The sequence below is a fragment of the Rattus norvegicus genome, chromosome 3 (assembly GCF_036323735.1).
Source record: "Rattus norvegicus strain BN/NHsdMcwi chromosome 3, GRCr8, whole genome shotgun sequence".
NCBI classification, from domain to species: domain Eukaryota; kingdom Metazoa; phylum Chordata; class Mammalia; order Rodentia; family Muridae; genus Rattus; species Rattus norvegicus.
Genome location: NC_086021.1, coordinates 73,585,328 through 73,599,834, shown reverse-complemented (window position 1 = coordinate 73,599,834; position 14,507 = coordinate 73,585,328). Strand labels below are relative to the sequence as shown.

General features: G+C 45.7%; 1 protein-coding gene across 2 annotated transcripts in view; it reads left to right on the top strand.

Moving 5' to 3' along the window:
- The first annotated feature begins 11,437 nt into the window (after positions 1 to 11,437).
- Stk39 (serine threonine kinase 39) overlaps positions 11,438 to 14,507 on the top strand; it is a 266,876-nt gene continuing 263,806 nt past the window's right edge. Inside the window, exon 1 of one of the 2 annotated variants that reach the window (XR_010064688.1) lies at positions 11,438 to 13,506. Coding sequence is in view for 1 of the 2 variants with exons in the window: in NM_019362.1 (NP_062235.1) it covers positions 13,272 to 13,506 (235 nt within the window). In the remaining variant the exon portion in view is untranslated. 2 annotated transcript variants of the gene reach the window in all.

The window sequence follows — 14,507 nt, the reverse complement described above, 5'->3', positions numbered from 1 at the left end:
AGAGTATTTCACATTCAAATCACAAAAGAACTGGGTTTCCCCCTGCAAGTCCACTTCTCAAGGCATTGGGGGAAGTTATATATCTAGAATCACCAAAGAGCATGAATAAGTATGGTTTTGTTGTTGGTTTTGGTGGTAGTGAAGGAGTGTGTGTGTGTGTGTGTGTGTGTGTGTGTGTGTGTGTGTGTGTGTGTGTGTGTGCTCAAAGTTAAAATCATGGCTTTGTCTATGCTAAACACTTACTCTATGACTAAGCTGCATCCTCAGACTACTGATCATTTTTATAAGCCATGTTTCTGCCAGCCAACTAAATATACCATTAGCATCTTTCTCAGACCCGTGTGCAGCAATAGTAAAGGGGATTTCTGTTCCAGTGAGCCAAGCTCTGACCCTGTCATTCTGTAGAGTCCTATTTATGCCCTTCAACCATCATGTCCTCCATGTGCCTTGCATCCAATCAGCCTGAGTCCTTGGAAGTCACAAGAAGCTGCAGCCCACCACCAGAAGGTTTTTCTTCTTCACATGTTTGCCCCAGCAGAACACCAACCAACCTACTTTCCAAAGAACCCTTAAGTAACCACTTAAGAAATCTCTCCTTAGTGATCTCAGTAATAAAGTGTCTGGTTGATTTTATGTCCTCACTCCTCGTTCCCACATTCTTACATCTGTTCCACATTTTCTCCCAGGTCATACTATGTTCCTCACCTTCAGGGTGCTCGCTGGGACTTGAGTAAAGACAGGCAATGGGAAGAACCACCACGGTTGACTGGTTGGCGGTCGCCTAAAGAAAGGCTGCTATTGTCAGAGGTACACAGTCTGAAACTACTAGGGTGGGATGTTAGCTACGTCTCGCTGTGACAATATTTGGTGAGAGGATTATAATTAATATATATTATATATTATATCCTTGATGAGAGGATTTTCACTTTGTCTGATGCAAATATCATGCAAGTTCATTGATTTTAATAAATGTACTCCTCTAGTAGAGGATGCTGAAAATGAGAGAGGCGGAAACAGAGGGACAAAAGGATAAAGGGATGGATGAAACAAAGCCATATGTTCCTCTAGGTTTTGATGTGTGTGTGTGTGTGTGTGTGTGTGTGTGTGTGTGTGTGGGAGAGAGAGAGAGAGAGAGAGAGAGAGAGAGAGAGAGAGAGAGAGAGAGAGAGAGGAAAGAGTTTTATTATGGCATTTTAAAATTGAAAATAGATTTTTAATTTTTTTTTTTTGGTTCTTTTTTTTTTTTTCGGAGCTGGGGACCGAACCCAGGGCCCTGCGCTTCCTAGGTAAGCGCTCTACCACTGAGCTAAATCCCCAGCCCCAGATTTTTAATTTTTTAAAAAATTTTATTTATTTAATGCATGAGTGTTCTGCTGTGTATACATCCACATGCCAGAAAAAGGTATACGATTCCTCCGATAGATGGTTGTGAGCCACCATGTGGTTGCTAGGAATTGAACTCAGGATCTCTGGAAGAGCAGTCAGTTCTTGCCCATGCTGAAAATAGATTTTTTTTTATATACAATGTATTCAGACAACTATTTGCCCTCCCTTGACTCTTCCCAGATCCCCAGATCCTCCCTACCTTCCCACCTATGTAAAATCTATCTCCATGGTAATAAACAGGCACCTAAAAGTAGTAGTAGTAATATGTTAATATCATATATTACTATATTTAGTAATAAATATAAAATGGATAAGAAAAATTGTAGTAGATCGAAACAAACATAAAAAAGGTTATACGACAAAGCACAAGAAACACATACACACAGACACACACACCCAAATCCTATAAAAACATAATACCAAGTCAGGCAGTAATGCACATGCCTTTAATTCCAGTACCTGGGAGGCAGAGGCAGGTGGATTTCTGTGAGTTCATGGCCAGTCTGGTCTACAAAGTTCCAGGGCAGCCAGAGAAAGAAATCCTTTCTTGAAAAAACCAACGGTCTCTGCCCTTTCTCTCTCCCCGACTCTCTTCTCTCCCTGACCTCTTTCTTCCTCCCTTCCCTTCCTACCCCGCTCCTCTCATGTGTTCCTGAAGGACCTCTCCTCTTCTCTTTCTCTCCCTCTCCTTCTCTCTGTCCTTCTCTGTCCCCTCTGTCTGCCTCTACTCCCTCTCAGCTCCCCTTCTCATGCCCTAAATAAACTCTATTTTATACTAGACCCATCCTGTGGCTGGTACCTCAGGGGGAAGGGATGCCTTAGCATGGGGCCACTGAGGCACCCCTCCCACTTCACAATACCACACTCTGTAAAACGTATCCTTGGCTTTCTAGACAATCACAACATACATTTGAAGATTCTTGTGACTACTGTAGTGGACCTTAATGAGCAGAATATCCTGCAGCACAGTTTCTGTTTGCAATTCTTTTAGCATACACCTACCATTGAGCAGAAGTTTGTACTTCCGAGGTTAGCTTTTAGCTATACTGCCAGCCATCTCCACTGCCATCACACCATTTACACCCCACCTTTACATCCCACCCTACCTGCAACACATGAGGGTTCTGACCTCCACATCTTCCCCCTCACTGCATTTCTTGTTTCTTAATTGCCTTCTTAATATTCCTTGGTTTACAAAGTTCCTGTTCCTTCATTGTCTGGGGACTTGTGTTTCTTTTCTTATCCACTCCTCCTTTTTAAAGACAGGGCTTCTCTCTGTAGCCTGAACTGGCTTTTTCAGGATGGGTAGAAGAATACTCTACAAAGGAGACTGCCAATGTAGTGGCAAAGACGTTTCTGGAAGACATCATACCCAGGCATGATTTGACTGCCCTGCTTGGGTCTGACAGTGGGCCAGCATTCATCTCTCAGGAGAAGAAGTCTGGATTAAGAGACATGACTACAAGGCTCTGGAACCATGCTGGAAAGGGCCTCACACTCTGATCCTGACCACGCCTACGGCTGACATGGTGGACTGGGTTAGGGCGTGAATACATCACTCCCACTTAGTCCTGTTAGAAGAGAGATGAGCCAGCAGTTGAGGTCCCAGTGGAGGAGAAGACTTCCAGACAAATTGCCACAAGAACAGTGGAAGGTCACCCACACCCTGTCGATCAGCTGATACTGGGACTCCAGTGCTCTTGATCCTTAAGGGAGTTACTGTGAAGATTAAATGAGTTTAATATACATAAGTTCTTTAAAATGGTATTTTGTGTTAGCAATCGTTTATTATTATTACTATTATTGTTTTGTTGTTTTTGTTATTGTTGTTATTTTACCAAAGAAGTGTTGTGTGAGTCCTATAATTAAAAAAAAAAGAAAACCAACCATCCAAACAAACAAACAAATAACCCACAAAATTAGAAAAATAAATATATAAGCAAAAAAAAAAAAAGAGGAAAGAGAGAAAAGAAGCCCAGATAAAGTATCTCTTATCTCTTAGTTCAAATATCCTATTTCTTAGTTCAAAAAGACTTCTTTTGCCTCATTTGTTATTTTGCTGTAGGTATCAACCCTTCTGTTTGTCTTAGGAAAGTCATCCTGAGCAGTCTTTGAAAGTTGCTGCCCTGATGGGCTATCCTTAGTTTGCTAGTGTGGCTTTTCTGTGTCAAAGTAGGGTTCTTTGGGCTGTCATGTTTTACACTCTGGTATACCACAAACATATAAAATACCTAATTGCAAGCTGAACAGTGACGATGTACACTTTTTTTTTTCCGGAGCTGGGGACCGAACCCAGGGCCTTGTGCTTGCTAGGCAAGCACTCTACCACTGAGCTAAACCCCCAACCCCGACGATGTACACTTTTAATCCCAGCACTTGAAAGGCAGAGGCAGGTGGATTTCTGCGAGTTCAAGGCCAGCCTGGTCTACAGAGTGAAGTCCATGACAGCCTGGGCTAACCCAGAGAAACCCTGTCTCAAAGAAAGCAGAAAACAAAAGAACAACAAAACAAAACAAACAACATCTAATTTCTACGTAGAGAATCAGTTGTGAGGGTTCTATTTGTCTTCTGCAGTGCTACTGCAGAGGCCAGAGGCTCATACAGTGGTAGTAAGTGCTCTGTCACTGGGCTATATACATCCTCCATGTTCCCTTACTGCTTTGTTTTTTGAGATGGGATTTCTATATTGTTTAGACTGGCTTCCAATTCATGGGTCCAAACATCTCCTTTTCCTGAAGAATTAGGACTATGAACAAACAAGTAACTTTGTGGACAGTTGACATAGAGGAAATATTTCTTTTTTAGCAAGCTGAACACGTGATTTCGATGCCTATACAGGCTGCAGACCACTTAGATCCCATGGGTCATGATTTGGTAGCATCCAAACTATTATTCACTCTGGTCTGACTTTGCATGAGTCCCGTGGCTGTGTCAGTATGCTACTCAAAGGCTGGGAATGGCCTTCAGTAAAATGATGTAGATGCCAGTGTTTCACTTGGCCTGCAAACTGTTACTGTTTTTTAATTGTAAGATATTTCAAATATACATGGACAATAACGCAATAAGAACTCACAAGCCTGCTACAGAGTCTAACAATGCTTTCGTGTTGCCATGCTTATTACAGACTTTTATTAAAGTCATAAAGCATCACAGACGTAACAGAAAGCCCTTGGGTGCCTCTCTTCTCTCTTCCCCAATCCTTTCTTCTCTGGAGCTAACAACTGGATTTAGAGTTTGCCAATCTAATCTGTATTCCACTAAATATGTGTTTATTCAAAGACTGTATTTAATAATATTTTTAAACCATATATGGATATACAGTATCAGATTTTGTACAGCACTTTATGAAGTTGAGCAATTTGAAAACTGGAAAGATTCACGTAGAATCATTTGTTGGCTTCTCTTGGAACAATGTGAGGACCTGGCATTATTAGACTGGCTTTCTGGCATGACACTCCATGGTGCTGAGCCAGCATCTTTGGCATGATTTGGGTCCCACTGCTCTCACTGTGTAGACATATGCGCATGCACCTGGATGGCTCCCGCTCCCTTGATGTAGGCCTGGCCCCTGGCTCTCAACCCCCTTCCATCAGAATTCTTTCCATTCTCCAATGTCATTTCTGCTGTCCTCTCCTACAAGCTTAATGTCAAATGCTCATAGCTCTTGACGTGTGTCCAGCTGCCTTACCTGCTGTCAACCCTGCCCCAGTTTCAATTTTTAAAAAGATGTTTTGCAGTCCAGAAAGAAACACAGCCCAGGCTCTCTCGTGTACCCTGGAGAAGTGACCCTGGCCCTTGCTTTTATTTTCTTGCTATTCCTGCAATTTTCTCTTGGACATACTGACTTTTTCATTAGAAGGATACAATTTATTGTTTAAAAACAACAAAACAAAAACCTCCAGACAAAAAACTCCTAGCTGGAGAGATGGCTCAGAATTTAAGAGTATCCATGCCTGGACTGGAGAGATAGCTCGGTGGTTAAAAGCACTGACTGCTCTTCCAGAGGTCCTGAGTTCAATTCTCAGCAACCTCATGATGGTTCACAACCATCTGTAATGAGATCTGATGCCCTCTTCTGGTGTGTCTGAAGACAGCGACAGTGTACTCACATATAATAAATAAATAAATCTTAAAAAAAGAGTGTACATGCCTTCCAGAGGACCTGAATTCGGTTCTCAGGTCCATGTCAAGCAGCTCACGATGGCCTATCACTCCAGATTCAGAGAATTTGACCTGCCTTCTTTTGGTCTCCCCCCAACCCCCACCCATGCACATATGCAAGACTTTTTTTTTTTTTGAAGAAGCTTTTGTCAGTCAATAGTAAAAGCAATTATCTATTTGGATCGGCAGCCTGTCTACTCATATTATTCTCCGATACAGGGTTTGGCTATGCCGTTGAGACCTGCCTTGATCTTAGAGGCACCTCAAGTGCCAGGAAGATAGGTGAAGGTTTTTATTTCTTTTCCAAAAAATTATCTCTAGAAGTCACTTTCTGTTGTGTTTTATATTATACACATACCTGGCATTTATTTAGTCCTGGACACATTTTTCCAAATGGATATGTGACTTATGGTTTTGATTATTTTTTTTAAATTTAAGAGTTATTTGGATATTTTAATAGCCTTATAGCGGTAACTATGTTTCCAGAAATCCTGACAATGAGTAAAGGGAACTGTATTGACTTGTTTAATTCTTTTGTTTTGGTTTTGACACAGGGCCTCACTATGTAGCTCTGGCTGGCCTGGAACTCACTGAGCAGGCCAGGCTGTCCTCAAATTCACAGAATTCTGGGATTAAAAATTTGTACAACCCTATCCAACACTCATTTAATCCTTAAGGGTGAGACGGCCTTGTCTTCTAGTGACCCATGGCAATCACTCATATTTCCACAGTTCTTAAAAGTACTGAATGAGCAGTAGAGAATATAACTCAGTGGAAGAGTGCTTGCCTAGAGTACGACGCTCTGGGCTCAGTCCCGAGCACTGCACCAAAGACAAGCATTTCTTGTCAGAAGGGCATTGTTCAACTAAATTGTGTTTTACCTTATCTCCCTTCTTATAAGGGAGTTCAATCCTTAGCCTAGAGGTAACCCAGGCTGCCTGTCTCTTGATTGTCAGGTCCAAAAGAAATACAGTGTCTATTAGCATACCAAAGCACATGCTGGCCTGCGGGCTCTCTCAGCTTTGCAAGTGTATTGGAATCCATGCTCGCATACTGGCTATTCTCACCCTCCCCCTACCTTAAACTTCTTCAGCTCAAGGGTTTCCCTTTCCCCAGCTTCTTAGTAGAGTATAACCGGGTCATTCCAGCTATGCATTGTCTTGGTCTCCTCTCTTAGTCCCTCTCTGTTCCCACTCTTGGTTCCTCTCTGGTCCCTCTGTTGGTCTCCTCTCTTGGTCCCTCCCTTGGTCCCCTCTCTTGGTCCCTCTCTGTTCCCACTCTTGGTTCCTCTCTGGTCCCTCTGTTGGTCTCTTCTCTTGGTCTCTCCCTTGGTTCCCTCTCTTGGTCCCCTCTCTTGGTCTCTTCTTTGGACCCCTCTCTTGGCCTCTTCTCTTGGTCCCTCCCTTGGTCCCCCTCTTCTCTTTGCTTTCCCTCTTTCTTCTTCCTCTCCCGCATTCCCCATTTCTCTCCTGTCATGCCCCTGTTTACTCTGCTGGCCACATTTCGCTTACTACTTTCTCTCCTTGCTCTGGATTCTTCCAGGTAGGTGCCTCTGGTTGTATTCTCCCTCATATAGACAATGAAAACCTGTTTTTCAACCATACCTTGGAGTGGTCAGGTCCTCACTTTATACAATGACCAGCTGAGATCCTTGCAGAAAAGCATGAGATGTAAAGGCAGACAAATGTTCAATCAAGGTTGACAAGTGTGTGTGTGTGTGTGTGTGTGTGTGTGTGTGTGTGTTTAAGTATTTTTGAATGGAGATGAAGTAAAGGCCTTGGGACGTCTTCAGCATTTGGAAGATTCTAAAGATGAGAAAGTGAACAACATAGCTTCAGAAAGCATTATTTCATACCTAATGCATGAGCTGCTTCTTCCTGGAGACAGCACTGAGCAATCGAATCTCTCCCAATTACATTCTGAGGTTATTCTGCTAGGACGATGAGGCATTAGGTAAACGACATCACAAAAGTAATATTTATGTCTCGTCCTTGTGCCTTAGTCAACTACAAATGCCCTTGCCAATGGGTAGAGCTGACGGGGCTTTTAGGGAGCTTGCTATTCTAGAACCTAAATTATGCTCGGAAACTTCTGGGATTAATGAGGAGGCATTAATTGCCACCTGAGCAATTTCGTGTATAAGATAAAAACCAATAGAAAGTTGATATCGAGAGCTCTTTGGAAGATAAGCAAGAGCATATGCCTTGAAGCTATAGCCACATTAATTTTCATAAATTACGTGAGATAAATTGAAAGGGCAACGTCTTTGTAATAAATCAGGTTAAAGTAGGCTTACACCTCTTTGCAGTTATTATTAGGAAGCAAGTATTCTGACACCTTACCATTATCCTGTGTTATACCTGGAAGTCAAATATTGCCTGCTCTGGACTTCCTGTCAGAGTCAGCAGCAGGCAGCCCATGGGAAGCACATCACATTTCTGTCTCTACTTTAAGGGCAAGGCAGCTTGGCCTTCACAGTTAAAAGGCTTCAGTAACTTGTTTGCATTTATCTATCTATCTATCTATCTATCTATCTATCTATCTATCTATCTATTATTTATTTATTTATTCTGTGACCGGTCTCACTGTATAGCCCAGGCTTGCCTCTTGATTCAGCCCCACAAGTCCTGGGATTACAGGTGTGCACTTGTATAGTTCACATATAGTCACACACTCATGAAAAGGGACGGGTGAACATTGATACCTGGGGATTCACTAAGATACTATGTTTGTTTTTTAATAATGTAGTTTTTTTTATTTTTCTATTTAAAATGATACCAAATGTCTAGAAATACAACTCAGAGACAGAGCACAAGATCAACGTACTGATTCAAACTTTACCACGATAAATAAATAAATAAATAAATTAATAAATACTGGAAACGAGTCTGAAAAGTCTGGGCTTTGGTACAGTGGTGGTTCTGAAGGTGGTTGTCTCCACTTGCACACCCTCCTGAAGCCAGCCCAGTTAACGGGCAGCTGGTTCAATGTCAGTCCTGTAGTGATTTCCTCTGAGAGGAAAAGAGGAAGGAGGAAGCCAGAGGAGGCTGAGGAAACGGACAGGGTCCTGGAGTCCTAGAAAGTCACAAGACTCATAAGGCTAAATTATATGTTAGCCATGGGCAAAGAGGTTGTCTCTCGTGATGAGAGAGCTCTTGATTATGTATTCCTAAAGTGTTATGTAAATTGCATTGTCTTGATTATCGGACATATTACTAAAATGTTATGTAAAATGTGTTGTGTAATGTGTTGTTTTTCGAATGTACCGGGGACAGTTTGACTTTTAAAGTTCTCCCTATATAGCCCAGGATGGCCTCATATGTCATCTGCCCTCCTTGTTGCTTGCTTGCTTCAGTAGTGGCTTAGCTCACGCCAACACTTCCCTAACTTGATTATGGCCATGGCTTTGCAGTCAGCTTTTCCGCCGCCGGGATTCTCATCTGAACCTTCATGGACATGGACTCATTCTGACGCTTACAAGGAGATTTTGGAAGCAGGGGCTTTGTGTAGCCACCGCAGGCCTCCAGTTCTTGTCCTCTTGCCTAGGCGGCTGGAGTGGCTGTGCTCACCCATGGCTGGGCAATACCTGGCCTTCAAAAGTGGTCCAGAGCCGAAGAGTGGTGCAGCACTGGCCTCGCACATGCAGGGCCTTAGGCTTGATCCTCATTACCGCAAATAAAATAATATTAAATAAAAGAAATGGAAAGAGTCCCTGTCACTTACCTAATATTTACTGAACGTCCTGTATGCCAGATGTCATTTTTGGCCTAGGTACCCACTAACATGAAAGTAACAAAAAGTTTTGTCCCTTGGGAACTTACCTCTGTCATAATCATCAATCAAAGTATCTATTTAAACCCTACAGACGTTACTAGAATCTTGGGAGATATGATTGTAACGGTGGTAATATTTTTTCCTAAGTATCTACTATATGTCAGTCATTATACAAATCATACCCCAAAAAGGTCACATAGAAGCTTTAACTAGGCTGACTCTACAAAGAGGGACCCGAGACTCAGGTAGTCACTTATCTTCTTCTTGGGCCTGAGATTATCCATCCTCTCTTATCAATAGATGAATTTATAGATACCATTTGCAAACAGATAAACACTGTGGTATGTGTGTTCTTAGTTTGCATAAGCAGTGGGACAATGTCTGGAGATAGTTTTGATAATCATAGCAAGGATGTTACAGGTGAGTAGTGAGTCAAGACCAGAACTCCTTGACCTGCTTACACTTCAGAAACAAAATGCCGTAGACTAGATAGCGTATGATGGTAGAAATGTATTCCTTGCTAGAAAGTCCAAATATGGGAGTTAGGAAATTATGTGTCCTGTGAAAACTTGATTTCTCTTCTATAGCTATTTCCTTCTCGTTTCCTCAGTCGGGGCTGGGAGTATAAGCGGCTGTTATGGAGCAGGAATCCCCTGGATTTGGTTCCCAACACTACGCACACTGACATGCCCATGCACACAGTTTGTGGAGAGAGGTAGGGAGGGCATGCACAGGTAGAAGCACATGGGCTTTGGGTATTTCTTTCCTTTTAGAAACAAGTTCTCCCTTCTATAATCCAGGCTGGCTTCCCACGAGGTGACCTGTTCAGCCTTAGCCACCCAAGTGCCAGGATTACAGGTGTGTACCACCCTGCTTGCCTTCTCTCAGGTCTCTTTTAGAGAGACCTTCATTTTATGAGCAAGGATCTCTTTAGACACAGAGGCATCGCTCTTCTCTCCAAAAGCTGTTCCCACCCTCCTCACTGGAACCTTTAAGGGAAATGGGAAAAAAAATCTATCGAATAAATATGAACCATATTTTATCAGATGACTTTGTAATTTTACTTTCAGCCCTCAAACTGGGATTATGAATACCAAGGGAGTTTAGGGGACATCTGAGACAGACATGGGGTGGCGGAGACCAATCACAGGCTTGAATCAGGCACAGATCATTTAATTTCCCACGAAGAACAACTGTTCCTCACCACAAACTAGGTGTCTGCCTCCTCCAGTAGCATTCCTGATGGTTGCTAGAGTGACAGCATGCAAGAGTGCATGGTGAACCCACCCTTCCACAGGTAACTGCGTAAGGAAGAATATCTGAAAACCATGCCTTCCACAGGTAACTCGGCTTATGGAGGAACATCTGGTGCCAAGGGCCTGTCTCATCTGTCTTATGTACAAAGAAGAGGGCATTTGCTTTTGTAAGTGATAGGAAAGCCTGGGACGGAATCTGCGACTTAATGTTTCCATCCATAACCAAGAGAGCCTAGTGGTTGCACTTAACACTTGGAGATGTATATGTTTAAGAGGCATTCATGTTTTCCTGGAAATTCGCTATGTTCACATTGCATTTCTGGTCAAGGAGGCCATTAAACTACAGACAAGACTTAGTTCCATACACACAGGATCCTTTCATTCAGAGACTTGAAAACACCAAGAGGAGATAGGAAGGGTCCATGCTTCCTCTTTATATCTGCCTCACTCTATACCCTGGGAACTTCAGCCATGTTTCATGCTGAGGGGTGAAGGTGATTTCGTTTTTGTTTTGTTTTGTTTTGTTTTGTTTTTTCTTTTTTTCGGAGCTGGGGACCGAACCCAGGGCCTTGCGGTTGCTAGGCAAGCGCTCTGCCACTGAGCTAAATCCCCAAAGTGATTTCGTTTTTTAAAAGGTTCCTTTCCTGGCCAGAATTTTGGAGCCCCCAGTCTTATGTTGAAACCCAGTCTTTGGTTCAAAGATACTAACAGCCTTGAGCTCATGAGGATTCTTACAAGTGGCTTCCCTGGTAGTCATTTAGAAAGTGGTCGGCTGGGGACAGCTATCTGGCCTCTGAGTAAGGAACAGTTGTTCTTTGTGGGAAACCAAGTGGTCTGGGTTTGCCTCGAATCTGTGAATCATGTTTTCCTACCATGTCTTAAAGGCTTTTCCTGACCTTTACAATCCCATTTCATGATCGAAAGTCAAGATATAACTTCTTATGACAACGCGGAGGAATGCTTGTTTAATCTTTTCTATTTACCTTTAGAAGCAGCCCTTAAAAGTTCTTTGGTTAGAATGGGAGCAGCTTCATGGAGAGGGAACCAGTGACTTGGGATACAGAGGCCCCCTGTTCATCAGAGGCCTAGAGTTTGTTTATGAAGGAGTAGTCTATTTCTTGACAGAAATTAAAATAAATATACAGGCCTTTTTAAAAATAGTTTAGCTGCACAAAAGGAAGTACACATTCTTAGTTCAGCATAAATTATAGCTCATCGAGCAAGTCATGCTAGTTGCTAATTTGTCCAATCTATCCCATAGTGTCCTAAGGGGTTAAGTAAACAGTTACCATCACTGTTTTTGCTGAACAACTGGTTTTTCTCCTACGTTTCTATTCTGAATTATCTTTTAAAGAGTTTAAGGAGGTTTTTATCTCTTCAAGAGCTTCATGGCTTCCCCGTGTGCTTTGTTCTTTCTCAAGCTTGGCTGTATGGTGAGAACCAACCAGCCTAGTGTCAGCCACAGAACCAATATGCCTATTGAGTCACAGTACCATTCCAGCCTGAGGCAAGAGTCTTTTAATAGTGGTCACCTCTGTGAGGGATGAGAGTCGAACATTCAAAAGTGACACCTGCAATTAGAAAGATCTCTGGTTTTGCCACAGCTATTTTAAAGATGAGGTAATTCGGGGAGTGTTGAAAAAGCAGCATTTATTTAAAACTTTCCATTGCAGTTAATTTATGCCCCAGCATGTTCATTGTGTTCTATCAAAGAAACTTGCTGTCTGACCTTAGGATCTTAAAGGGTTAATGTGGCCGTTTATGTATTCATTTGTGCTTGGTATCGAACCAAGGACTTTAAGTGTATTAGGCTGGCACTTTACCACTGAGCATGTTTTTAAGCTCATAAAAGGTGCTGTGGGGGTAGGGAGTTGGTAGAATCAAGAACCTTTTTGCATGCATACCCTCCTTTCTCCTCTCCACTACTTGTAACTTCACTGCCCCTGACAGACATCACCTTCCTGGGATCCAAGTGACTTTGAACAAGAGAGAAAGTCAGGGATTTATGGAGTCCAGTTTCATTTCAGAGCAGCACAGCGATTACATTAGGCAAGGTGCGAAAGGGCTCCTACCAGGTAAAGCACCGGAAAGTTACAAGTTGGGTTATTTTTTAACCGGCGTCCTACAAAACCGACGCCGTGTAGGTGTCTCACTCGCTAACTTGTAAAAGAACTCCAGGTTCTTTAGCTCGGGGAGAGTTAGCAGGCAGAGAATCTGGCAGCCGTTCAACGACCCCGCCCTCGGAGTCCCAGGGGGGCTTCTTCTGGAGAGTGCGATTGTCTAGGGCGGAGGCGCGGCTGGATAGGAAGGGAGCCTGGCGATCCCCGAAAGCACCCCTGAAGCCGCCAGGCTCCGAGCGCGTGGAAACTTCCCTGGCGGCAAGCAGGGCGGGAGGGGGCGGCGGTTCCCCCCAGCGCTGAGAGCACCGCGCGCGCGAGGATCGGGGCGCGCGGCGGGCGCGGCGGCCGCCGCCTCCTCCCGTCCCCGCCTCCGCGGCGCAGCCTCCTCCCTCCGCCCGGCTCGGCCTCGGGCTCCCTCCCCTCGTGGCAGGCTCCGGCGGCGGCGGCGGCGGCGGCTGCGGCGGACGGGGAGGGCGTGCGCCGGTCGAGAGGTGTGGGCGACGAGGCTAGGGAAGTTTCAAGTGGAAGGTCGTCCGCCGGCCGGCGCGTCCCCTCACTCTCCTCCCGCAGCATCATGGCGGAGCCGAGCGGCTCGCCCGTGCACGTCCAGCTTCCCCAGCAGGCGGCCCCGGTGACAGCCGCGGCGGCGGCTCCGGCGGCCGCGACATCAGCACCGGCCCCGGCCCCGGCCCCGGCGGCGCCCGCAGCCCCGGCCCCGGCTCCAGCTGCGGCTCCAGCCCCGGCCCCGGCAGCTCAGGCGGTCGGCTGGCCCATCTGCAGGGACGCGTACGAGCTCCAGGAGGTTATCGGTCAGTGCGGAGGGTGCTGCGGGGCCGGTCCAGGCCGGGCGCCGAGACTGGGCGGGAGTGGGTGCGGGATGCGGTTCTCCTGTGTGCCTGCACGCCCAGAGGCAGAGCGGCCGGCTTCGGGGCCTACCGGCTTCAACAGTTATTTTATTGTCTTTTTTAATTTTTAATTTGTCCCTTCCTTCCCTGAGCGCGGCTGCTGCAGGAGGTGGCGCGGCGGATGTGACTCGCACTGCAGACGAGCTGCAGGCTGCAAACTTTTATCTCCCGGATCGCCCGGGCGGCGGAGCTGGAACCCAGTAACGCCGCATCCTCCTCCCCCCCTCAAGCCCTGGGGCCGCTGCTCGTGGCCGGTGACCACGCGGATGGGCTGCCTGGGCGGGGTGGGGATGCGGGGGCGCCGCCCTGGGCTTCCGCGCCCCCGCGCCGCGCCGGGTGAAACGCGTCCTGGGAGACCCTGCGGGCATAGCCGCGCCTCTGCCTCCTGCGGTGACCTCTCGGTGGGTAGCCCAGCCACGTAGTAGTGGCAAAGGCCCAGGCGCCTGCCCAGACCAGGGAGGATGCTGGCCTTCTTCTGACAGCCGCCGCATGTTCTCCCTGCAACCCGGTTCTGCGCGCAGTGCGCCCGGGTACCTGCCTCCCTTTTTGCGGGCGCGCCGCCTGCTGCCAGCCCAGGGGCCGGTGAGCGGGCGCGCTGGCCTCCTGCCCTGCGCCAGGAGGATCTGCTGTGAAACTCGAGGCTGTCCATTATCCGCGCTCAACCTTTTGGTGTCTCCTAGGCAGCTCACTAATAACATCTTATCTTACATTTTTAAATGCCTGGCAAAGTCTAAAGGCAAGAAGCCCGCGTTACTTTTCTTTGAGTCAAGCAAGTGAAGGGCCAGGATATTTGTGGTGTCCTATACCGTAGAACCTTACCTAAAGGTTCATTCAGTTAAAAGTTTTGTCCCTGGGAGTTGCAGCCAGGCAAAGTGGGTCCCATCACGTAACCTTATGAACTCTGG